The sequence below is a fragment of the Ammospiza caudacuta genome, chromosome 2 (genome assembly GCF_027887145.1).
Source record: "Ammospiza caudacuta isolate bAmmCau1 chromosome 2, bAmmCau1.pri, whole genome shotgun sequence".
Taxonomy (NCBI): Eukaryota; Metazoa; Chordata; class Aves; order Passeriformes; family Passerellidae; genus Ammospiza; species Ammospiza caudacuta.
The window spans coordinates 19,797,761-19,824,511 of NC_080594.1; the positions used below are offsets into that span (position 1 = coordinate 19,797,761).

The 26,751-nt window shown below is 39.4% G+C and overlaps 1 protein-coding gene across 1 annotated transcript in view; it reads right to left on the bottom strand.

The window, feature by feature from the left end:
* The window catches only part of GUCA1C (guanylate cyclase activator 1C), a 37,179-nt gene extending 12,967 nt beyond the window's left edge, over positions 1 to 24,212 (bottom strand). The window contains exon 1 of the mRNA XM_058800167.1: positions 24,009 to 24,212. Within this exon, the coding sequence (XP_058656150.1) occupies positions 24,009 to 24,212 (204 nt within the window). The remainder of the gene's footprint in view (positions 1 to 24,008) is intronic.
* Between the last annotated feature and the right edge of the window lie 2,539 nt (positions 24,213 to 26,751).

The following is a 26,751-nucleotide window of genomic DNA, read 5'->3' on the forward strand; positions in this document are numbered from 1 at the left end:
GCACGTTCTTCACCTCTGGTCTCATCCTGATTGGGCCAAGGGCTACCGCATGAGCGATCTCCTGCTTGATCTGGGCAAAAGCCTGTTGCTGCTTGGGGCCCCAGTGGAAAGTGTTCTTCTTGAGGGTGACCAGGTAGAGAGGGCCCACGATCTGACTGTACTCAGGAATGTGCATTCTTCAAAAGCCTATGGCGCCTAGGCAAGCTTGTATTTCCTTTTTGGTGGTCGGCAGAGACATTGGGGTGATCTTATTGATGATATTGGTGAGAATCTGATGCCATCCAGTTCGCCACTTCACTCCCAGAAACTGGATCTCTTGAGCAGGTCATTTAACTTTATTCTTTTTGGTGGCAAAGCTGGCTTCTAGCAGAATCTGGATGATCCTTTCTCCTTTCTCAAGTACGTCCACTGCCGTGTTCCCCCACACAATGATGTCATTGATGTATTGCAGATGTACAAGAGCCTAAGCCTTTTCCAGTGTGCTCTGGATCAGTCCATGGCAGAAGGTAGGACTGTGTTTCTACCCCTGGGGCAGTCGGTTCCAGGTGTACTGCACTCCCCTCCAGGTGAAAGCCAACTGAGGCCTGCATTCTGTTGTCAGAGGAATGGAGAAAAACGTGTCATCAATGTCTATAGTGGCGTACCACTTCGCTGCCTTGGACTCCAGCTCATACTGGAGTACCAGCATGCACAGCAGCACTCAGCGGTGGAGGCACTTCATTAAAGCCACGATAGTCCACAGTCAATCTCCATTCTCTGTCAGACTTGTGCACAGGCCAAGTGGGGCTGTTGAAGGGTGAGTGGGTTTTGCTGACCACCCCTTGGCTCTCCAGCTCACGGATCATTTTGGGGATGGGAATCACAGCATCTCAATTCATCTGGTACTGACAGCAGTGTGCACTGTCAAGGTGGCAGCTGGTACTAATTTTTCCTCCACCTTCAGAAGTCCATCTGCAGGAGGATTCTCTGATAGTCCAGGCAAAGTGTTCAACTGCTTAATGTTCTCTGCCTCTACAGCAGCTATGCCAAAAGCCCATCTGAGTCCCTTTGGGTCTCTGTAATAGCCATTCTGGAGGAAGTCTATGCCCAGAATACACGGGGCCTCTGGGCCAGTCACAATAGGATGTTTCTTCCACTCTTTCCCAGTCAGGTTCACCTTGGCTTCCAACAGGATCAATTGCTGTGATCCCCCCGTCACCCCGGCAATGGAAACAGGTTCTGCCCCCACATGTCCCGATGGTATCAGGGTACAGTGCACACCACTATCAACTAAGGCATTGTAGTTTTGTGGTTCTGATGTGCCAGACCATCAGATCCACACCATCCAGAGGATCCAGTTTTCCCATGCTGCTCCCTGGATAGAGGCAGGGCCCCTCTTACCCTGGTTATTATTTTCTTCCTGGGCATACATGATAGAGGTACTTCCAAGGGGATCCAACAGATCATCCTCCCTTCCCTTATACCTGGAAGCTTGGTCACGGGAGACTGAGGCTGCCTTCACTTTAGTAGAACTCTGTCAGTAAGTGTTTTTCCTCTTCGAATTCACGCACCCCTGCTGCCAGGACAGAAGTGGGTTTCCCATCCCACCTTCCCACGTCTTCCCCGTGGTCACACAGGAAGAACCACAGCTCAGCTCATTGGGAGTACTCCCTCTCGCTAGCTGGGGCACATCAGGCTCTGATATTGGGGACTGTGACTCGCACTGGTACCACGCTGTTCTTCCTCACCTCCCTAATGCCTTTAGGGTCCGAAATCAAAGCAGAGACATGAGCCTGCATTGGGCCATTGACCATACTCTCTAACACCTGAGCCTGTTGGCAGTGGAACCCACTGCCTCTTGGTTGTCCATGGCATTAATTGTTGCAATGAAGATGCTGTGTTGAGATGGGCCTAGCTCTTCCAGGGCCCACGACATTTGCCTTGTGCACCTGACCTTGCCATGCTGTCCATCCCTTCCATGAATTCCTCCACCTTGGCCATTTCTCCTGTCTCTCTGTTAACAGCAGACCTTTCATTAGGGGTAGAAATGAGCCAAGACACAGACTCTCATTTAACAGTGTGAAAAGGGTCCCAGTTTATTCTTCTTTACTGCTTAGCCATCCTGACTCTGACTACAGCAAGTTCCTGCTGTTGGCTTTTCTGGCTGACTGCGGGCTATATCCTGCTGGAACATGACTGCAAGTGTTTCCTTGCTACCTCTGACTACAGGCTTTTACCTAGCTCAGTTATGACTGCAGGCTGCAGCTCTATGAGACCCAGACTAAACTCATAGCAAATATTTTGCAGTAGCAACTCTCTTCCCTATTTCATTCTTCATTGTGTCTCTCTGGATCATTACTACTTCTTCAGAGCACCTCTACCTTCTCAAGGTCTTCTTCCTCTATACTTCGACCTAATCAGAGGAGCCCACCCCTTTTATCACACTTTATTAGTCACAGCTGTGACTGTTCTTCTTCTTTTGGTAATTAGTACAATTGTGAGTTATCAGGGGCAAGGTCACTTGTAATTCCTTCTTCTACACCTACAAGGTACCAGTCGTTAGTCTGTCTCTTACCAACAGATGGGACAAAATTCCATAAGAGAAAGAAACAAAAGGAAAAATCCTAACCCCCAACAAAAGTACATTGAAGACATACATGTTTTCTAGTGGCAAAGATGTTCTATTAGGCAGATTTGGGTGATTCTATATAATGCTCTGTGAATCTCAAGGGATGTATGAAAGCTCCTAAAAGTTACATGCATATACTATCATTGTCTAAACTATTTGTATTATAATAGTAGACTGTTACTATAATAACTGGTTTATTCTTAATTAATGTATAAATAAATAGAAAAAAAAGACAATTATGCCTTAAAAGAAATCTTAAAATTTCTCTGAATAATAGAAGCACTTTCCTGAACAGTTTCCCATTAAAATTAATTTCCCTTTTATCTTCATAATAATTTCTAAAGTAATGCTTAAAAATAATTATGATTAATTGTCCAAAATCAATCTCCATTGCCTATTCACATAACATGACAAAATTACAGTGTTACCTGATGATGGCATGCTCCAAATGCTTCTTAAACTCAATGACAGCTGCAGAATACATGCTAATTTGTTTTCACTTAAATGAATATTTCAAAAAAAACCCTAACCTAATCCAAACCAGTTACAAATCAAGGCTGTATGATGCAAGGAAAAGTCAATGGACTATTAATCTGTAACACTTACCTACTTGAATATTTTAAAATTTAGATTTTAAAGAGAAACATTTATTGGAAACTCAGATTACTCTTTTGGAAATGGAAAAAAACCCCAATAAACCAAGAACAGAACAAAGAAGGCCACTGAATTCTGCAGTGCTGTAGAGAGATCGGAGACAGGCATTTGTTTAATGTCCCATGTAAAGAATTGGTCTCCCATGCTGGATGGTGCTGTGTCACTACTGGGGAGTTACCTCTGGTCTAAAACTTTTAGCTCATAACTTAAAACTCATGATGTTAAATCCTTCAGTCAAGAACTCAACTGTACTTGCATTAAGTAAATGATGATTTAATGATGTAGACTTTTAGCTGGTAATGACAAATTATTCTAGCATAAGTTTGTACTATCACAGCAGTGTGCCCCGCGACAAACCAATAGAAAACAAACTTAAGATTATGAAATTGCACCAATAACTGTGTGAAGTATTTATAATATTACAGAATGCTTTTTTTGGGAACCAATATATAAAATTGAATGTAAAAATTTTGGGAGACAGTTTAGAAGGAGAATACAGGCATTCTTTAGTATAGTCTGTAAATAAATAAAGTAGTATTTGGAAATTGGTGAAATATTCATAGAACGTGGAATTTTTTTATCAGGGCACTGCACCTTTCAAAGGCACTTAAGCTTACTGAGAAAAAATTAGGTAACTATAATGCTTTGAACACAGCAAAGCATAATTTAACTTCCTAATTTTCAGTGATCAAGCTAGTTACTTTACATTTGAGATAATTTTATGCAACGTTACTCCAAATTAAGGAAAAGCAAATTATTTGGCTTAGTTGCTTTTGTTGGATTGTGTCTGAAACTAATGGGAAGAGGATTTTTACATGTCACCTTCAAGAAGTCCAAATATATGAGGAAGTAAAAGCTGTAGATTTTTGTTACTTCTGACAGAAGAATTCTTTCTGTCTAAGACATACCTAGAGTCTTATTTTCTTCTAGCCCTTGGTTTAGCAGCTGATTAAGTTTTTCACATACAGGCTTTTATTGCTGACTACAATGTGATAGCAATGACTGTCATAAAAGAAAAATATGCTTTCTAGGGTTTTCTTGTTGTGGAAACATTTATGACAGTGACATGATCTTCAAAATCAGAAAAAGCAAGAATTAGACTTCTCTGGGCAAAGTGGAAGTGCTGGGCCAATACAAGAACCATGGAAAAGGAATAACATAAAGCACCCTGCCTCAATATAATATCAGTTTATATGGTTATTGGCCCCATAGTGTCATGCAGGTGTTTCTGCTGCAACTTTGTTGATTTACCTAAGCTGGTTGGTTAGAGTAGGATAAGAAAAGGGTCCAAGGAGTAATTTCAGGCTGAAAACATCCCTAAAGATATGTGTGTTGCTGAACTTATGTTTGCTCAATTATTCAGAGACTCATGACACAAAAGAGGAAAGTAGTTCAGGAAAGTTTAGGAAAATGTTTCTTTGATTATCATCCTTACTTTCTGTTAACTATTGCGGCCAATTTTGTTGTGTCAGTTCTGGTAATGCCTGCGAACATGTAAGGATGTAGCAAAGGGGCTAAGATATGACAGTTCATATCACAGCTGCCATTCCACAACAGCCATTGCTGTTCTGAGCACACAGCAGAGCAAGACAGTCTGGGAAGGGAAGCCCAACTGAAAATTGTATTTTCCAGGAAAGGACAGTTAGCAAAGTTATCCTGAGCCATTGTAGTTAATCCCACAAGAAGTGGAAATGCTTAATATTTAGGTTCCTGGTAGTTTTTGAAGCACTGCTCTCTAGCACCCACATTTTTAATCCTTTAAGAGCTCTTCATACTTTCTGTGATCATGTGGAAAGCAGCTGACACATCATGCTCGGTAACAATTGCTCAGTTTGGCCCTGCAGTCTTAAACAAAATATTATCTTCACTAGAATCTCTAGACTAGAGGAAAATAACATTCTTCTCTCTCTCACAATTCTCAAGGTGGAAAAAGTGGAAGGAAAAAAACAGCTGGAAGTCAAATGAAGACTAAATTACAATAAGCAGCAAAAGACCCCTGAAAATTATGACACCTTTCTGTGGACATTTGTATGCTTTTCATGGAATATGAGGTGCAACCACTGCTTTAATAGAGAATTTCATGGCCAAATGACTCTCATTTCCTTCTATTACAATACTAAAGATGTTGTACTTCGCTAACCACATTCATGTCCCTATAACCAAAGGAAGATAACATCTATTTATATCCAGAACACAAAATCAGATGCTGAAAAGTCTACATGATAATTTGAATTATAAAGACACATCAGGACAGTGGGGAAGGAGCTAGGATGAGAAAAAAAGGAAAGGTGGTGTGCCTCCCAACACTTCTTAGCTTTGTTCAAAGTATAAGAAGTGAAGGGAAACAGGTATGATTCAGGAAAAAAAAAAGGAGAAAAGGAAAAAAAGGATTTAACTTGAGATTTAGTTTACATTGCTATGTAGTCATCCCTACACACAACCAAGTTCTATTGAAGTAAGATATTTTTGCATTTCTTATTATCTGTTCTACATCAAACATCCTTCTTCTCTATATTTTAAATGGATTCACTTTAAAATATTTTTTTATAATTCTAATCTGCATAATGATGTCAGATGAACTCTATCAGAGAACTACTTTACATTTTAAATGAAAAACACAAAGTAGAAAAATGATTAAGGATTGACATCAGCTGGTGGTTCCTTATCTAAAGATTTCTAAAACTGCTGTGGAGTGTCCGTTTTTGTCCATATACCAACTTTATCTCTGCATAAGAAGTAGCAGAAAATAGTGTTCTCTGACGTGGTCTGTCCAATGCTTTATAAAGTTTAACAGAAAGTCCTTGAACTTGTATAATTTTACCTTAGTGCCACATATCTATTAATCTTCTTTACTCATCACAGTAATTCTACCTTTTAAAATCCAATTTTCTTACAAAGCAACATACACTTATTCCTGTAGCTAGTTTCAATAATGCCAAAAGAAGCAGTAAGAGAACTACAACAGCAGCATCCCATTTTCAGTCCATTGCTTCACTTGTCAAATGGCTATGCAAATTTTGTCCTTCAGAGGTCATAAGAACTCAATCAATCAATCAATCAATCAATCACCAGTGTTCAATTTTTATTTTTAGCAGTGGCAAAACCTATCTGCAAGCTAATGGGAAATGAATGGCAGTGATCTGGGTTTCTGATTTAAAGAAAGAAGATATTTCAGAATAAGTGTTGCATAGTAGCAGTGCTGACTGTAGAATTTGTCCTTATTTCTGCCTAAGAGCAAATAACACTTGCAATGTATTATGGATACACCACACATTATTTTTCTATATGTTTTCTCCTTTAACATCAGTGAAACATCATTTTGATGGATATAATAGCACTGAAATATATTCTCACTGAAAACCAAATATACATCAGTATACTTGGCAACTACTGAGATATTTTAGGTGAACATTACTGTTTCCTCTCTAAAATTCATCATTATGATTCATGAACTAGGACTGCCAGTTATGAGTGGACAGACACACAAGGGAAGGAAAAAAAGTAGGAAGAATTAAATGTGTTTGTATGTGCTTGCAGATTTATCCTTTTTGTATTACAAATAGCTTAAGGGCAAAGAAGACTGAGATAATTTTTCTCTAAGAAGGGACTCTTCACATCTAAGAAAGGAAATACTTAAAAAAATTAATTTGGTTGCACTTGTATTTTAATAAACAAATTATTTTTTAAAGTTTTCATTGGAAAGCGGTGGCAAAAGATAAACCTAACGCTTATTATCCTGCCAATGTCATTATATAAATAATGCTTACAAGTATTAATGTATGAGTCATCAAACAAAATGTTTGCTGAAATGCTACCATCTGCACTCCTTGTGAGAATCTCAAGGAAAGTGAATTTTGCAATTACAGTTCTGGATGTTCAGCACCTTTATTTTTCAATGCTGTTAAGAATGATGAAGAACAGCTTTCAAACTTCATTAGCATATTTATTTGTTTGCTTGTTTGTATATGTAATTATAAGCAGAGCATTCCACAAAGGGTGATGAAGGCCAGAAAAAACTGTCACATGATATTCCCCGCCTAAAAATCTATAGATATATTTTTTAAAAAATTAAAAAGATACGTGTGTTCCTGGTGCATAGGGTCATTTATTTCTGAAACCACTGGTGGTCTGCACAAGAGACACACTAGTGCTTATTTAATATGTTCTTGAGAAGAAAGGTTTTCAGACACAGCCTTTGCCACTAACCTCGCACAGGGAGAGGCCCCGCCTGGAAATGGCCTTTATGCATTGAGCAGGGGCACTCTGGTGAGCCAGAGTCACAAAGACAGTGCTGATAGCTGTACCTGCACCTCACGCATGTACCTGCATCTCACAGGTGTACCTGCATCTCATGGGTGTGCCTGTACCTCACAGGTGTGCCTGTACCTCACAGATTTACCTGTACCTCATGGGTGTGCCTGCACCTCACAGGTGTGCCTGTACCTCACAGATTTACCTGTACCTCATGGGTGTACTTGCATCTCACAGGTGTACCTGAATCTCACAGGTGTGCCTGTACCTCATGGGTGTGCCTGTACCTCACAGGTGTGCCTGTACCTCACAGATTTACCTGTGCCTCATGGGTGTGCCTGTACCTCACAGGTGTGCCTGAATCTCACAGGTGTGCCTGTACCTCACAGGTGTGCCTGTACCTCACAGGTGTGCCTGTACCTCACAGGTGTGCCTGTAGCTCACAGGTGCACCTGTACACAAATTAGCAGGGGATATAACTGAGCCCAAGAAGCCAAACAGCCACAGCACCATTGCCTCATTGGCATGAAATGATTTGCCTGCTGCTGAGACCAGAGGAGACCACAATCTTCCACGTGGCATTAAATTACTCTGTGAAGATGTCCCCTTCCCTGTCATTTGTCCACTGGCCATTAATTTCTGTGAGTGAGGAGCTGAGCTACTTTTTTATCTCTAACCTAGAGAAAAGCAGAGAATTATAAGATTTGGCTTGCAACTATTCCTGTTGGTATTTATATGGATGACTTGAATGTAATGAGTTTTGAATGGGCTTTCAATCTATCATAAATTGTCAAAAAAATCTTACCATGCTGCTGTTATTCCTTTTAAACTATTTTGAGTTTACTGGAAATGTAGGGTTTTTGCTGGAAATCCTAAGAGAGTGAAGTGTGTCTGTAACAGGCTTCAGCTGGAAGCAGCAAAGCTGATGAGAAGGTGAAATTCACTACTGTAGCTACATCCTACAGTATGCCACACCTTACATGCTAGCAGTTTTAAACTGGCACACATGAAACACAGAGGAGAAAATCTATGCATCTTTCAAGAGTGTTTTTTACCACCTTGATCTATGTTAAATACCTTCAGACATGGATATCCTCAGATTAACTCGAGGCATTAGGCTGCTATAATTGGAATTGTAGATTAATCACAGGACTAACTCTTTAGCAGAGCTTTCTGAGCAGATTCCTATTTTGAGAAAACGGAAGCCTACATGTGAAAAATACATTTTATGCTGAGAAGACTGCAGTAAATGACTCAAGTTTTCCATATTGGGTTTCTCTATATTTAGATCAACTGTAAACTAGTCCCTAAACTATATGATTTTTATAATCTTCAGCAATAGAAGTCATAACAATTTTAAACTGTAAAAGTCCACTATTAAACCATGGTTAGAGCAGGAAAAAAATCAGGTCATATATCTATAAAAAGTCTATAAAAGCTGGGGGAAGCATGGGAGGAGGTTCAAGTTTGCCAACCACCTATTTATAACAGCCCTTTTGTATGAAGAATACTTTTAAGACAAAGGACATAATTTCTATCAAGAAGTTTTGTATACTCCGCCAGTCACTGGGAAAGTGACCCCTTGATTAGGAAGCAAAAACCAGAAAAGAATGTTATTGGGATGTTAGGAGACACAAGACAGATTATGGATTTTGGACCTGGTTAACACAAGAGATTTGATAACGGTGCTTTGGCAAAAGCAAAAAGAACTTTGAAAATTAGACCTAGATCGCAAGAAGATTCAATCTGACAGGTTTACCAGAGAAAGAAAATCTCATTAAACTCTGCAAGCAAGAGATGTTGTTATATGCATACATTTGTGTAATGTGATTTTAAATCAATCACTGTAGTACACATTTCTAGTCTCCCTGAAATGGTATATAAGCTTTTGTATCCCACAATAAAATCGAACTCTGATCACCGTCAGAATTCTGGTCACCAAGTCAGTCTCCCCGTCTCTCTCCATCGCTGACAGAATGTGGCAGAAAAGGAAGGAAAATTTTGATCTTAACACCACAGAAGCCGTTAAAGTACCGAAGGAACTGAATGCAGGCAGAAATGACCAAATTGTTTCTGAATTTGTGCATCATGCACTTACATCCAATAACTTCTGTGTCTTGAAGATGAATGATTCTCATCTGTTTAATATAGCACAGTGCCTAAATGTTCTGACATAATGTCACAGACCCCTTATTTTTGTACAATAATAGCTGCCATTTCAGAGCCCACATTGTGATACCCCCAGTCAGCCACCCATTGACCGCTCTTCACGCATCTATACTTAACTAAAAACTTTTCAGGATGAAATCCTACATTTTTGCCAAAAATCCTGGGGCAGAGAAAAATCTGTAGAAAGCTTATAGGACAAAAAGCAAGTATACGGAATAAAGAGATCCTCTTATTTTACCTCATCAACAACATACAACATTCCTTTCTTCCTGCCCTAAGAAGCTGGCTGTTGCCACATTTTTCTCAGCTTGATCACATAAAAAACCTCACGGCTGTGTATTTGAAAAGCATTTGATCGATGCTTCTTGTTTCTAAAAGTATTCCTTAAACCTAGTGGTGATTCATCACGGTAATAAATAACAAATTTATGAAAACAGAGTGCTTTTAATAATGCTAGAAAAAGAAAAGTAATACAATCATTATACTGAATAGAAATTAAAATACAGCAAATCTGTAAAGCTCTGTAAAAAATTGCCATGAGCACAGGATATAAATCTTGCATCTTAAATTGCTCCTTTTCATTTTTTTCTGAATAAAAATATCTGTTGATCTCAAATATGCCAGTTTTAGTTTCGTTTGCCTGACATCCTTCCCTAGCAAGGTGGATCCTCTCAATATCTAACATACCTTTACAAATACTCACGGGCTATAGATCAGCATAGATTTCTGAGCTTTGTTGCACTTTAGCTTGATTCCCAGCTGCTTTACTGTTTAATACCTATTTCTCTACTCTGTTTTCTGGGGGTTTATTTCCTCATTTTTCTTTTTGCTTGGAGACTGATCTACAGGTTGGGATGTCCTTGCTCTACAACTCCACATTATGTGGAAAGCTGAAATTTTTAGTAAAACTAGTTATGAAACACCTGAAAAGAAAGAATATCTGTAGGGACTGGTAGAGGTGCTACGCTAAGACACCATCTGGACACACATGACCTTCTCTGGTGAAGGGACTGCATTCCAACCTACCCCATTTGTGTAATCAAACAGGACACCCCTCAGTGGTCTGGTATATGTGACCCCAAGAATTACAAAATACAGACAAGGGAGAAGACAACAGGGGGGAATGCTTTCTCCTGTGATGACTATACAGCCATACCCCACAGTCCCCCAGGGATGTGCTCCTGAAGGGTGTGATGGTCAGCAACAGGATGGGTGATGAACTAGTTTTCCTGCGAGACTGAATTCCTGGTCATTACTCTGGTCATTACCCCATTCTTTAGCCCATATTGATCATGGCACATCTGAGGAAGACAAGGATGAAGACAAAAGTTCAGAAAGCTGTAGCAAGAAAGTTGGCAGTAAAAGAGGGAGTTCAGTGACACAGATGAGGCAGCTGAGATCTTTCAGGACAGTGATCCTGCCGTGCTCAAAATGCAGTGTGTTCTCCAGCTGTCAGTCCTGGTGCAGTTTTCATGCCTCTGTTTTTGACACCATACATACCTCCTGTCTACATTTAAAATGCGTGTTACGTCCCCCCAAGCATCTGTCCTCCCTCTACTTCTCATAAAAGCAGTTGTTTTAGTGTCTGGCAGTTTATTTAACAACTTTGTGTACAAAGGATGACAGCCTGTGCAAGAGTGACACAACTGTGTAACACCAAACAGAGTAGCAGCAATTAGCAGATTATTCCTATTTTAGGTGTCTTTGGCCACTGCGACAGCAAAGGGTGAGCAAGTGCTCTTTCTCTAACCTGCTTTGATTCCACTCTCCTCACTTTTACATTAATCTAGACATCTCAACAAATATGAAGGTTTCACAGTACTGCAGAGCATGTGCCCCAGGCCACTCAGCATCACAATGAGTGGAGGGCTCAAGGTGGCCAGCTCCAGGACCTTACAAACATGAGGCAATGCTCAAGACAGACCCAGAAAGGGGTGCTACACAGAAGTACCAGATGACCGTGTCTTCAGCCTTGTCCGTACTACTAAGGAAAATTTACCTTGTCTGTCTGGGAGCCAGCTACATTGCATAGAGCTGATTGCAATCATAAGAAGTTATTGCAGCAGAAAAGAGGGTAAATTAGCAGTATAGCCTGGAGAAACTTCTGAACCTCTTCAGAACCTCTTGTAGTCACAAGACCAAACATTGAGTGTGAACTCCTCATCTGAGTTGTTTTCACCTCTGCCACACATTCAATATAGTACTCTGAGAAAATCCATTTAAATCTATTTATATACACTGCACTTCAGTTATGTGCAGACCATATTTCTCCCTTGTCTAACATTGTTGTAAGAACTTATTAACTTTGAGCACATCAGTGTTTTCATATGCTTATATACAAGCACAGGATAAGCAATAAATACAAAAATAATTTGTATTTGTAATTTCCAGTGATCTGGAAATTACCTCTCTTTTTAAGAATGGTTTCCTGAAATTTTTTAAGCGTCCCCAGAAAGTACTAACGAAGTCCTAATCCAAACCCTCAAAGCACAGTCTCGCTTTTTCTCTTCTAGTGCACCTTAATGGCAAACCTGTCCACAAGAGCAGTTTTGGGAGGATAGCACAAAAAAGAGCCTGCAGACTACAACTCACAAACAAAGCAATAGTATGAGATTAAAAAAAAAAAAAAAAACCCAAAAAAACAAAAAGAAAAGAAGGTTTACCTGGTTCAGATCAAAGATATCAAACACTCGTTTAATGTATAGGTCTCCCTGTGGATCCAGCCCTTGAAGATCCAAAAGTTTCTTGAATTCATGCAGACTAAGCAGCCCAGATGGACATTCTCTCATAAATTTGCTGTAATAATGGTGCATCTGTGCAGGGGGATCTGGTACAGATTCTTGGGCGCCCATGTTGTTACACAGGGAGTATCCCTTTTTGTCTGTTCACATTTGTATCTCCCAGGTTCAAAGTCTTGCTCATGACCACAGCTCAGGTTAATATGGCTTTTAAATGGCTACGTTAAACATCTTACAGCATAAGTTTCTATTTTTATGTAGTGCCTATCTCCACTCATGAGATTACCTTTAATGCCCAAGTCTAAAATAGATGGGATTTCAAATTGTGGCAAAGAGTACCATGGTCAAATTATAGTTCACCATGCTTCCACTGACTACAAACATGCCTGTTATTAAAAAAATAAAGAGGATATTATAAAAGTGATTGATTTTGAATTATGTGCAAACCATTAACAACACAAGAGTCTAATTCTGGAATAGTTGTAAGGAATATCTGTAATTTTAGCTGCAAATAAGGATGGAAAAGTTGAGAGTGCAAACAGCAATACCTGTAATTACATCCTCTTTGCTGTAAGTGGATTAAGCCTTTCTAAAAATTGAGCCCTTTGGATTCCTCCTTGATGTACCTTTTATCATAAATATGCTGTGTGGGATCTTGTATTTGTGTGCAAATCATATCCTATTTCTTCCCTCTCAGCATGGGTTTCCAGACATGGTTTTGGTCAGCAGCCTTGTAACAGAATTTGAGTGGAAGAGGAATGTTTTTCAGTATCTTCCTTAACAGGAATCAACTTAGTCTGGTAAGAAAATTAATAATAGGTTTGCTCTTGCTCAGTGCTGTAGTCCTGCTTTTCATTTTACAGCTTTAAGGAGCTGAATTCCTTCTTCCTCCATAGGCTCAGGGAAGGGGTTAGGTATCAGTAATACTTCTGTACTGATTAGCTTTTACACAAGGAGATGAGCAGCTCAGGGGTGTTACTATAGGACAAAGAAATGAGGAGTATAAATAACGATGTAAATATATAGGATGTTAGTGATACAGAAACAAGACACTGCCACTCATCCTTTTCATTTATAATCAGGGGAGTTTAAGAGCACAGTCCACAGTGAGGTGGTGAATGCCCATGAAAAAGGGCAACCATCCTCCAGTCGGAATTCAGTCAGAGAACAATCAATATTACAGGATCAGGTCAGTTTTTGAGAAGGACTCCCACACTCCTAATGGTCTGTGCTTCAGCTCTCTCCACAAGGACATCAACAAGTTTATTATCATATACTTCAAAATATGGCATTTGAGTGAGAAACCTTGGACACTTCTCAGGCGCCAATGAACCTCTGAAGACCAAACAGAAAGACACAGACATTGCTATCACTTTAGCCCAAACTGGTTCAATAGGCAAAGAACATAGAGCAAAGTGGATAGTCAGTGTGTTGCCTTTCCTGCAGAGACCACATCCCAGCCCCGGACCTGCTGTGTGATCCCAGTGAGTAAGAGAGAATGGGAATACACATCCTGGGTAGGCATTTCATCTGCAGGTGTGTGCTGGATACAACACTGAGAGTGAATGAAGGGGATGCAAGGACAAGGGAGGTGAAAGGAAAGCAGACCAACCTCTTGGGGATGGACAGTCTGATGACAATTCTGAACTTTCTTCTTCAGCCATCCTGCCCTGCTCTTAAAGAAATGACCAGTGATTGTGTCAAACAGCAAAGACAGGTATTGTGTGTTAACCTCAAGTGGCAACTGAGTACTGTAGGAAGCTGTGCTCTCACTCTCACCCCACCCTGCCCCTGGTGGGATGGAGAGAAGAGTAGGAAAAAACCTGGTAGAACTAGTAAGTTTAGATAGGAATAGTTTATTAATTGAAATAAAATAATATAGTAACTAATAATAATAATAATAATGCAGGAGAGGAATAAAACCCAAGACAAACCAGTGGTGTACACTACATTACTCACCAACCTCTAAGAGATGCCCAGTCCATCCCTGAGCAGCAATTGGCCCTTCCCAGCTCCCCTTGGTTTATATATTTAGCATGACATTCCATGGTATGGAGTATCACCCAAACTTTGGCCAGTTTGGGTCAGCTGTCTTGGCTGTGATCCCTCCCAGCTTCTTATGCACCTCCTCAATGGCAGAGCATGAGACACTGAAAAGTCCTTGACTTAGGATAAACACTACACAACAACAACCAAAGCATCAGTGTGTTATCAATATTACTCCTACTAAATCAAAAATACAGTATTGTACCAGATACTAGGAAGAAAATTAACTCTATCCCAGATGAAACCAAGACAACAGAGTGTCAGGAACAAGACAAGCAGGCTGAAAATAAGAAGTATCCATCAATAAGTAACCCAGTGCTAGTCATCCTTCCTCTTTTTCCTCTTTCTCCTGGGCAATAACAGTTCCCTTCCATATCTTCACATGATCTTGTACAGACGCTGGTCACTGGATTTCATTCTAGGCACAGGAAACTTGGGAGTTGCTCACACATACTGATCCCTCTACCCTTCCTCCTCTCTTCTCCTCCTGAAAAAATCATACATTACTTCTGTTTGTTGCTTCCAAATAGCAAGTCTTGGGGAAGTGTGCCCACAGTGATTGAGGCACATGAGAAACTGCTGCACTGCCTTAAAGAAAGGCCTTAGAAGTCCAACTTTGTGTTAGTCTGGCAAAAGACTTACAAGAGAATGCTAAGTCAAGGTTGGAATGCTTTTAAAATAATACCTTTTTACAGAATCCCTTTAGCTTAATAGGAATAACTAAAACACATGTAAAGACAGCAAAAATGCCTGGGTAAAAAATAATCTGATTTACAGTTCAGTCTCACAGCATCCCTCACCTCTAGCAGGGGACTAGAACGGTATAATTTGGTAGATATAACATTTGACATAAAAAGAAAGGTGAGTTTTATGGGGCACAAAAAGATGAAAATTTATAACCCTCTGCATAGTCTGACGGCACTTAATGAGCTACAGACAAAGCATGTGCTGAGACAGTAGAAATTCTATAGAAATCATCTGTTCCAGAAGCCAAGGGCATTGGAGCATTTCTATTTATAAATAAAAATAGAAAACTGATAACAATGTGGAGCCAAACAGAATAAATTAATATAGCAAAGACATATCAAGGAATGCTGAAACAATGGGTGTAGAGACTACTTTGTGTATAGAAAACACAGTGAAACAATTCCTGATGAGCTGTCTGTACCAAACAAAGCTGATTCTTAAAGGTGAAGATCAAATTACAGAATCTATTGAGATGCCTAGAACCTTTCTGAAACCTGCACAATATCCTGGGAATAAAAAAAACATATAAACAGACAAAAGTGGGACTACACACTTACACTGAAAATGCTAGTTCCATAATAAAGATTTTTGGTTCAAGGACAATCAATGCAACAACATGGGCACACAGAAAATGCACAATGGAGGTAAAGCAAAACTGTCTCTGTAGGGAACCATGAGAAAAAAAGATCAGATTCCTTAGTTCTGCTCTGAAAATGGTTTACAAGTTCTTAGTTTTAGAAGGGATCATGTAATTTAGATTTCTTTACAAGTGAGAAAAGGCAGTTTTTTGACAAAGGTTGAAAATAAGAGGTTGAGCCTTTAAAAATAAAAACCCACATCACAATGAGAGAAATGGCAGATTTGTCTTTACAAATAAGCTGTGGGTCTGCTGGTAGGTAAAACTAGCACTGGGAGATAAAAGAAACAGTAGGAAGGATTCCACTGATTGATGAATGGAAAAAGATACTTGCTTTTACAAATAAACTTTAGGGTTGCTGATAAATTAAATTGGACATTGAAAGATGAAAGAAACAATGGGGAAACCCCCTAAATTCCATAAGAATTAAAAATTAAAAGGGAGGGTTATACGTTAGAGAGAAATCTTCGGTATCAGGTCTTTTGGGAAGTCTGAGCCTCTCAAGTACTTCAGCCAATGGGAAAGAGAAAAGGGAAATGTGGCTGAGAAATTAGCATAAAAAGTGAGGCTGCATCCTTCAAAAATTTGAGAGACCCCAGGGGAATGCCCCATGACTTCTGCCTTTATTTGAATAAAGTAAAAGGACTCCTCTGTCTCCTTTTTGGACACAAGCCTCTGATGTTTGTGGATTAATTTTTCCTACCAACAACAAAACAAGACTTCCCATCAGGGTGATCAAGAACTAACTTGAAATATAAAAAAAGCAGAAAACTAAAATAATAAAGATGACCTTCTCTTTCTCTTGGGTATTGTGAAAACAGCGATACCTTGGCAGTAGGCAGGTTTTCTTCCCCCTATCCTGCCATGTCCCTCTAGTACCTTCCAGCTCCCCATAGGCATGTGTCCACTCATCATCTGTAGCCAACTTCAGAGTCCCTTTATGTCTCTTAAGGTAGATGCAACCAACCTGCCAGCTCAAGCAGATCTTGTTGAGGTGTTTTCAGAGACTACCTAGACAGCCCAAATGGACAAGACATAAAATTTTGGAAGAGAAGGCTATCCTCCCAGAAGAGCTGAAATGACCTATCCTAGTCAGAAAATTTACCTCTGAAGGCTTTCACTGTCAAGGGTTTTTTCTTTTTTCATTGTTTGCTTTTTTTGATTTTTAAGACCCAAACTATTAGGACCCAGCCATCACCATCTTCTCCCTATGGAGAAGAAACTCTACAGTTTTCTTACAATTTGAATCAGTGTTTAGCTTCTAAAAGCTTCTTCTGTGTTTCTTCTATGCATGATACAAGGAGGATGACCAAGCTGACCTTTTTTATCTTCATCAGAATGTAGCTTGCTTTTAAGGGCTGTACTTCTCTCCTTTATAAACCAGAAAGATTTTGCCCCAATGAGACAAATTTCTAGTAGGACACAACCCCCTAGCCTGAGGTAAGAGGACTCACAAATTCTTACAGACTTGAGAGTGGGGATGGGGAAAAGAGAGGTCATTGCTGCTTTCTGTGGCGTTTAAACCCTGGCACCATTGTGGGACACACAATTGCTGAATTATTCTCTCATTGAGAACACTGGTCATGCACTGGCCCAACTTTGCTAGTTCATAGCCACATTACTTGTATGCTTCCTACCATAGTTGCACAAACAATTAACTCCTTGAGTTTTTGTATAGCTTTAAAACTGATAAAGAAGGCAGTGACCATTAAAGCAATACATCTGTAAGAGCCTATTAGATCTGATTTCTTTTTGTAGTACTGCTTCATTATTGCTGACATGGAGATTAGGATTATAGCTCAGTGAAACATATCTTGATGATGAGAAAGTCAACTGTGCTTATCTTAGTTGTGCAGAGCCCAGTCTAAGAGGGTTTTTTTGGTCATTAAACCAGTTACAGACATAATTTTGTGGGTGTTGTTAGCCACACATGCTACAGTGTGCCTGTACCTATAAATAACCAGCCAACCGAGTATAATGAAATAACAAGTCTTACTCTTTCCACAGAAGCATTTGTAGTGCCGTTGCTTTGGTTTCAATGATTATGGGAAGTGCTCTGAGATCCCAATTTTACATTTTCCATTTTTTAGTTCATAAGTTACAATGAAGACCCACTGCTGAAGCTGTTATTTTCATCAAAGTTTCTAGCTGCCGAAGAGGTGCATCCTCCTTTGTCAGGAGAATAAGTCAGGAACACTTTCTTTTAATAGCTATTGTGAATTCATTGGTTTTCCTAAACTCACTTGTAAAGAATTCTTTCCAGGGATCTGCAAGTGGGTCTAACAATGCCTGCTATTGCTAACCTGCTGCTTTTCATTGGTCTTATAAGAAATTAAGCGAAGAGTCCTCACATCCAGGGAAAATCTGAGAGGCCAATGAAATGTCCTGGCTCCAGCTGGGACAACTAAGAAGAAAAAAATCATGGAACTTTTCCATGCTGATGAAATAGACGGGAGATCTCCAGAAATCTTCATGTTAATGGTAATAGATTCAAACACACTCTCACCCTCAACAATGTTTTGATGCCACAGGCTGTTGTTGTGAAGGCTTTCAACTTAGACAAATTGGATTTTTCCAGTTAATAATGCTACATATAGATCCTTAAACAACTCTAAATCCTGGTTTCCTGTTTTCCTCTGCCTACACAGCATGGCTATATGCAAGAAATTTGAATTTTATATTTAAATTTTTTCTTTATAGCAATAGAATCCCCTGAGTTAAGCATTTTGGAAAAAGGAAAGCCAAGCCAACAGAGTCATCAGCAAACATCTAATTCAAAGACGAGGCTGTATTCCCTAATTAGGGGCCGTTGTTTTGACTGGGGACGTTTTCCTTCCTGCTGCCTGAAGCTTCTTCCCGCAGTGAGCAGATGCTGAGCCACTGGCATCTCCTAGTGGCCCGGGCTCGCAAGACAAGCGCTCGTGTTCTTGCTGAAGAGCGCCCTGGCATTTCTGGGCTCAGTAATCCCTGTTCCAGCGCTTTTCTGGGACACCGGAGAGGCTCTGTGGAGAGACACCTCCAGGGGCTGGAGCCTGAGGCTGCCACTGCCAGCCCTCTCTCACTGCAGGGAGCTAACAACCACATTTATTCCTGCGTGTTGTTTCCGTCCAGCTATCAGCCTCCTTCTGATGGAGAATGAATCTCTGGTTAAGATTTTAGCAATCTTTTCAACACTTTTTCTCCCTAGCTGGCATTTCAGTTCCACAAGGGTTTCAATTAATGTACAAAGAAGGGGTGAGGCACTATTTCCTCCTTCCACTCCCTGAACATTTATTCCCAATCTCTTTATACTTGCGCCTTGATTTTGTAAATTTTACTTTTTTTTACATTTCACTTGTTTCTTCCCTCCCCTCAAAAGCTGTTATCTACTTATTCCTGTTTATTCCTGGGTTTTTTTTGACTGCACTTATAAATTCTTTCCATTTATCTTCTTGAAGTAAAAAAATCTTTCTGATCTACGCAAAAATTGGAGTCTGCCTTCCTTCCACCACCTAGCTTTAAAAGCTGTTTTTTATAAGAGGTGAATAGGGAAGTAAAACAGCTGCATAAGTCTTTTACAAGCTTTCCAAATAAGAATAAAAATGTAATGATAAAATAAAGAAGAAAACCAGAAAAAGTTCATTGTAACTGTCTGAAAATGCAGCTCTGAACAGAATTTACTTTAGAAATAGTAGGAAAAATAATTTTGAAAAAGGAGCGTGAAGACAAAAATATTCACACAACCTACCAGTAGTGAAAGGGGAAAACCTGAGGGTTTTAAGGCTCTTATCCATCCCCACCTACAAGGAAACAAACTCGTTTAGGAGATTTTTTAAGAGCTTGTCAATAGGTGAGTCCTTATCTTTGTCTGGAGTGACCTTGGCATGTTCTCAGGTGCTTCTGCAGGGACTCTCTTGAAGACAAAACATTTATGCTTATGTTGTATAAGAGCTTGTGTCAGGTTTGCAGTCTTGGTACTCTTGCTAGATTTGAAATAGACAATACACCATCATTAGCATCGGGAAAAAATGTTCAGATCTCACAGAAATGTCTCACAGAAAACATCAGGTTATTTAAATACAAACATAGGTGAAGCTCACATGATAGTACCTGAAGAAAGGGTATAAATCAAAGCTAGTGAAATTTGGGAAGGGAACTTATTACAGAAAACAGATTCTTCATGGCTGTCCAATTAAAAGTACATGCTTTGATTTAACATCCCATCTAAACCAAGCATGGTATAAGTAGTTTTCCTAATATAATCCTAAGGTTAAAAACAACTAGCAACATGTCTTTATGTATATAATTCTGAAACAGCAAGGGCATGGAGAGACACTAAAAAGTAATCATATTACTTCATTTGTATAATCCACTTAACACACATGTTCTGTTCACAGGCTTAGTGATGGGTTTTCAGTTAATTAAGTGATAGAAATTTGAATATTTAAAGCATAGCACTTTTGTTATCATAGAAACTGGAAGCTGACAGAGTCATCTTCAGCAATTTCAGGTTCAGGGAGAAGCTTGCCTGCACATAAGTTTGTTGTTTGCTTGGAATCTCACTTCCTCAAATCTAAATGCATGCATGCTGCAAGAAATTTCATCTCAAATTCTTTTCCTCATCCACTAATGTCACAGATCTGACAGTGATTTTTACCACCATGGCAGCAGAGAAAAATTGATCCTTGATGAGAGAAAATTAATACGCAGAATTCAGGGCAGAGTGTGTTTGTTTGGAGGGGACAGGGTGAAGAAAGCAAAAGAAAACTAATGGTGCAATTTTCAATGTCAAAATAAAATGGCATTATGGCTTTTTACATCTGTACGTGTTATGCCACTTCGGAACCTTGATTTACATGTAGGATTTTTTAATAAAGTAATTAAAAAAATAATCTGTTAAGCAAGACTTAGTTCCCACTGACTCAGGTAAGTTGTTTTCCCCTTGATGTATGAGGCAGGGCAGAGAGACTTGGTTCATCTAACTTGGAAAGAGCTGAGTCATCTTGAAGATTCTTTGTCTGTGCTAAGCATGGAAAGGAGTCTTGAGCTGGACTTCTGCATTAAGACCAGAATCCAGAAGACAAATTCTTTCCATTGTACTCTGCCTGAGCCATGCTCTCTTTAGAAATGTTGATGCAGTCGGAATGACCAAAAATACTGAGGATACTGTTACTGAGAAAGCCATGCCAACCCTTGGAACTCACACATGCATTTCTCTGGGCAAGCTGGTATGAGCAGAGCTCATTCTGCTTGTTATGTGAAGCAGTCCCCTAAGGCAGCCTGAAGCCCCACAGAATGACTTCACAGAAAACATAAATTCCAGCAGATAAATATACACATCATGTCTAACTAAACAGATGCAGTGTAAATGCCAAAGAAGAAACTCATGAAATCCTGGCACGTTGTTTGAGAGATCCTGGTTCTCGTTTGCCACACGGTTTTCAATGAGGCTTTCACAAGACTGTATTCAAGGCAAGAGAAGAATAAAACTGAGCTACAGCTTTTCTAGATACTATGTGTTGTATCTGAATAATGTAGGTATACTCTTGCCATTTAATAAAAAATAGACCTTTTAATTAGTATTTAAAGGAAGAACATAAAACATTCTAATAAAATATTCTGGTTCACTTGATTCATTTTCCTAAGTGTTTAAGCCTTTCCAACTACTAAATTATACAAATAGATTGGGCAGGGATTAAAACTTGCCAGACGTTTTTCTGGGAATGGAAGCCCCATTCTTCATCTTATTTCCATCTCCAAATGGATATAGACTGTACAATCTTATTTAACTGACAATTCTAAATGTGCCATTCCTGTTCTGTCTTCTAAATAACTTTGTCTGGTCCTATTGCTGCAGCTGAGCAACAGCTCAATTAAGAAAGCACACAATAAAATCTATTCCTCAGATCAGTAGTAGCTAGTAGAGGACTGTTACAGCATCTTGCAGAACAGGAAATGAACATCAGATATTTAGTGGGAGCACATTATTAAATAATGAGGTTTTAAGCCTAGCAAAAGGAGTTTTACAGCGGATTTTATGAAGCCCTAAAGGCCAAATCATTGTTAAATTTCATTAAAATGGGGGGAAGAGTTCCAAACTGATAAAAAATGGAAGCATCTTTTTCTGTCTAACATGGTATATTAATTAAAAAAAACCCTTCTGGGAATAGCAAAACAAAAGACTTGACCCATACAAACTATGTTTTTTGTCTCCTAAAACACCAAACGCTGGTACCCCAGGTCCATCCTGTATTTTCTCTAGGCAAAAGAAAACAAGTGCCTGATCATTTTGTCAGCCAACTGTTGCCTTAAACAATGAATAAAAGCTTAATTCTGCACGAATGAGGCATTCATTCTGGGTGTGTCCCTGCTACCCAGCTGCCAAATTTTATGAAAACATTAGGAAATGATTAACTGAAATGCCTACTCTTTGAAATTTGCTGGAAATATACGATTGATTAAAAAATTCTGGGGATATCAGAGAAAGGGATGAGAGATTGATTGGTAGCAGGAGTCTAACTACTCTGTATATAACCTGAGAAGTTTAAGGCATACATCTTAATATTCCTCAGATGACTTGAGCAAACTGCTCCATGGGTAATAAGCTAGTTGTAGTGGGAGAAAGGCATGTGGGAACTTCTAAAATACCAACACCACCAAAAAGATGTTCCCCCATAAAATAAAATAAAACGCCAAATAAAATAAAATAAAACGCCAAAATCCCCAACACCCAAAGTTCCCCACACTTTTCAAGATCACTGAAGTGTCAAGGGGTTTTTGCAGTGCAAAAATGCTTAAACATTAATGCTTAAACAAACTGGAAATGCTCAAACAACCTAAACTGGAAAAGCTCTTAGGTGAGCTCAGACACCGTCCATGTGTGCTGTCCAGGAACGTTAGCATTCATAAAGCTTTTCTGGAAAACTTAATGCATCAAAATTTTATTTTTTTTAATTCAAAAGGGCACAGCAAATTAACAATTTCTGCCAGTCAGGAAAACTGGAAGTTTGCTCATCATCTGTAATTAGCACATTTATTGAGGTAGGTGATACTACTTAATCAAATTTCAGTATGTTTAACCATCTGGTAATTGGCAGTGGGAAGACCCTTCATTTTATAGGAAGAGTCCTTGAGGATTATGGAAGAAAGAATTACATAATTCCAAAAAAGCAAGCTGAATTGCGAGTGGAGATGTGTATGGACACACAAGAAAACCGTGTAATAGAGGCACTGTTGCATGTAAAAACACACGAGGTACCTTATACTCTCAGCATTTTCTGAAACAAGTATAATTAATGACGTAATTCTGTATCTCTGAACTCATTGAGATAAAAAATGTGGGTAGAGAACATTAATGCTTTATTTTTTTTTAATATTTTTTTTATACCAAGATGGGGCGGTATGTTCTATTAGCTGAAAGCTTAGTTTGTATTATTGACAATTCAGCCTAAACCTAATTTCTGTGACTCCTTCAGGGATTACAGATGACTCTTCACTCCTTTTGTCACATTTGGTAGAAAGTGTTACTGTGGCTTAAGGGGAAAATAACTCTGGGTGAGTCTCGTGGCCAGGAGGAACCTGTATGAAGGCTGCCATGGAATAACATAAGACAGCAATGCATCTGACAGCTGCTGGACAGATCCTTAGCAGGACCTACGATGTCAAGCATTAAAACTGGGATGATGGATCAAAACTAAACAGATGTGCCTTTGGAAAAGGGGGATTGACTGATACCGAATTAGGCCACAGAAGGTGTTCAGAATGAATCCCGCGACAGAAGGAATCTTGTTGTGTCTGTGTTGCATAAACTGAAAACATTAATACCTATGGATCCAGCTGAACACTCACTGCCTTAGAAAGATTTTTCAAGCAGCTATATAAATAAAAGATTCAATTATTAATGCACACCGAAAATAACGATAAAAATCTGGTTTTCAAAGATGAGAAACCATTAGCATGTATTAGAATGACTGTATGAAACTTTCAAATTAGCTAAATGTACTGGGAACAAAGCATTCAACATTGTCTGCCAGCCATTCTTGGTTGTCTGCTTGGAGTTTTCTATCGAATTGCTTCTATTACCTATGAGCAGGGAGTGTGCAGCTCCCTGAGACACGTCTCTGAGTGCATCAAATGATACAGCCACAATAAAGCCCAGAAGTCAAGAATGAATTCTTACCTTATTCATGTCAAATGTGTGAAATACTTGTTCAACATAGTTGTTAGCTTCAGGAGTAAGTCCATGTAGATCTAGGACATGTTTAAATTCATGCAGGCAAAGCTGTCCAGATGGGCATTCCTTCATAAACTTTGTGTACCAGTGATGAATTTCCATAGCATTAATGTCATCTGCTGATCCAGCAGCACCCATTGCATCAAACATACCAGGTAATCTTTTTCAGTATTAATTCATCCAAATGTTGATTCTTCCTTCCCAACAATGATCATTCAAACACCAACTCTGCCTTTGAGAGCTACTTTAAACCTCTTACAGATCACTACCAAGATAGACTAAGTAAATATAGCACCCTAGAAAGATTACTGGCACCCGGTTTTAGTACCCTGTGGTTTTAGCAGCTAATTAGAGTCTTTGTGCACAGTCAGTCTGCAGAGCCTCAGATGAACTGATTATACCAGTTCTCATCTTGTACTGGCATCTGTGGTGCTAAAGGTGTTTATACTGGATGAATATTGAAAAAGCAACATGCAGGAACTTTGAGGGTAGTTTCTAAACCTTCATTTTTACAATTTATAAAGTTTTAACAAAAACTTAGAACCATTTTAATACTTGTATGCATTTTGTGCAGCTGCCTTGGAGCTTGTATACATTTTGTGCAGCTGACTTTTCATTTTTATTATTTCTGTACATATGGTGATCCAAATCTTACCTTACAGGTCAAAACTGCAACACAATTTGACTTGGATAACCTGAAAAAACTGAAAGTAGCTGTACACTAAGCACAAAAAACTTGTTGTCTTTAGACAGGAGTTTTACTAGCAGCTGAGTCTCCTGTAAGCCAATGTTGTCTTGAAAATTGCTTCCCCACTGCCATTGGTCTTTCAGTCCCATCCTTTCCCTTCCCTTAGGCCAGCACAAGAGTTTGTGGTTGCACTTGGGGACAAGTCTTAGAACAGATCCATGGAAAAGCTTGCAATAAGATTGAATACCAATAAATATAGTTAGCTTTAGAAAACATTCCCTACATTTTTGCATTGCCTGGTGTCACAATAGTGGGTTTTACAAGAGAACAGAAAAAGTGAAGGTGGAAAAGGGTGGCCAGCAGTATGGGGGGTGCAGGACTGCTGCTTCTGCTGCTTCAAAATTGTTTGTGGAAACCTGTAGTGTCATAACGGCTGTGCTGTATTGCAGTACATAGCAATGTACAGGTTTACAGCATTTAAGCCCTACAGCAGATACTATGGCATACAGTAGTTTTAAACTAAACTGGTGGAATGTAAAAATACAGCTGTTACACCTAAGGCTGCTGCCCAGGTGGTGGTCTCACCAGTGGCCCTGCAGTGATGTCTCACCTGAGCACTGAGCACACTCGAGCAGCTTTGCTCTGGAGAGCAGGGCACAGTCCCATGGCCCTCAAGCGCTGTGCAGCTGCATGAGATCAATCTTCCTCTGGCCAAGGCTCCTGCCTGCTCAGCTGCAAAAGCAGCGTCACCAGTCAGGAGAGACAAATTTGGTCTCAAGACAGCGAAGGAGCAGAATGCTACTGCTGGACATATCCTGAGTGCTGGTTTTCAGGTGCCAGGAGTGATGAGCATTGTGGGGGTGCCTCCATGGGGTGTGCACTGGTGGCAGAGCCAGCTGGGCAGGCTGCCTCTGATACATAAGGAACTGGGCCACGGCATGCAGGTTCGTGTGGTCTTCCAGTATTTTTAGGCAAATAAAGAGCTGTGATGTTCTACTCATGTAAGACCAGAACTGCAAAATATTTTTCAGAAACAGGTACCAGCCTTCAGTGTAAAAGGGCAACAAGCTGGGCTGTTGCTGGAACAGACTTTCAGCACAAATTTGCTCCTACGTTGCATAAGCCAGAGTCTGCAGCTAGTCAGGGCAATGCTGCTGAGGAGGGAGAAAAAAGTGCACATGGATGCCTGGAAGACTTCAACAGAGACATATACTGTAGTTATTATTAAAATGTGATTTTTTTCCTAATCTCTGCTCATTCCTTGCATCACTTTTAATAGTCTCCCCAGAGCAAAAATAGCTGCCCACTAACATCCTGTCAGTTATAAGATCAAGACCTTCAATACTGAGAAGCAGCAGGGATTTTCTTTATGAAATACTGAATAAAACCGGAATCTGAAACACGTGAAGTGGTATTTAGAAATATGTCACTTCAAAATATCCCTAGCAGGCAAAGAATGCCGTATTATAACAATAATCTAAATTAATAATCTAAATATTAATACTTTATAATCTAAATAACAAAGAACAGCAAGTAAAACAAAGGTAGCTTAAAATAGCAATCTTCAGTCTTTTATTGTTTTTCATAAAATTTAAATTTTCAATAGTTAGGAACTGGAAATGCCAAAACAGAATTTTCCAAGTATATATCTACCAAATTTCTTGTTCAATGAAAAAGGAAGTTTTAAAACACTCAAATGTTACTCAATATTCTTTTGCCCTGCTCCCCTGCCCTCCTAAAATAACAGCAGTGTTCAAAGGAAAAAAAAAATCAAAGCTTTGAACCACAGGTTTCAGAAGCCATAGACAATTATTTTGTACATATTCATTTTCAAACTTTCTTCTGAAAAAAGCAACAGCATAAATGGGAATATTAAAAAATAAGCTACCTCAGTCCTTGAAAATGTGCAAAAAATATTTCCTTCAGATGGCATGGAAGACTCTCTGAACTCTGTTGTTATTAACCTTCTGGATGACAAGGTAAAAATGTCAGAAAAATCTA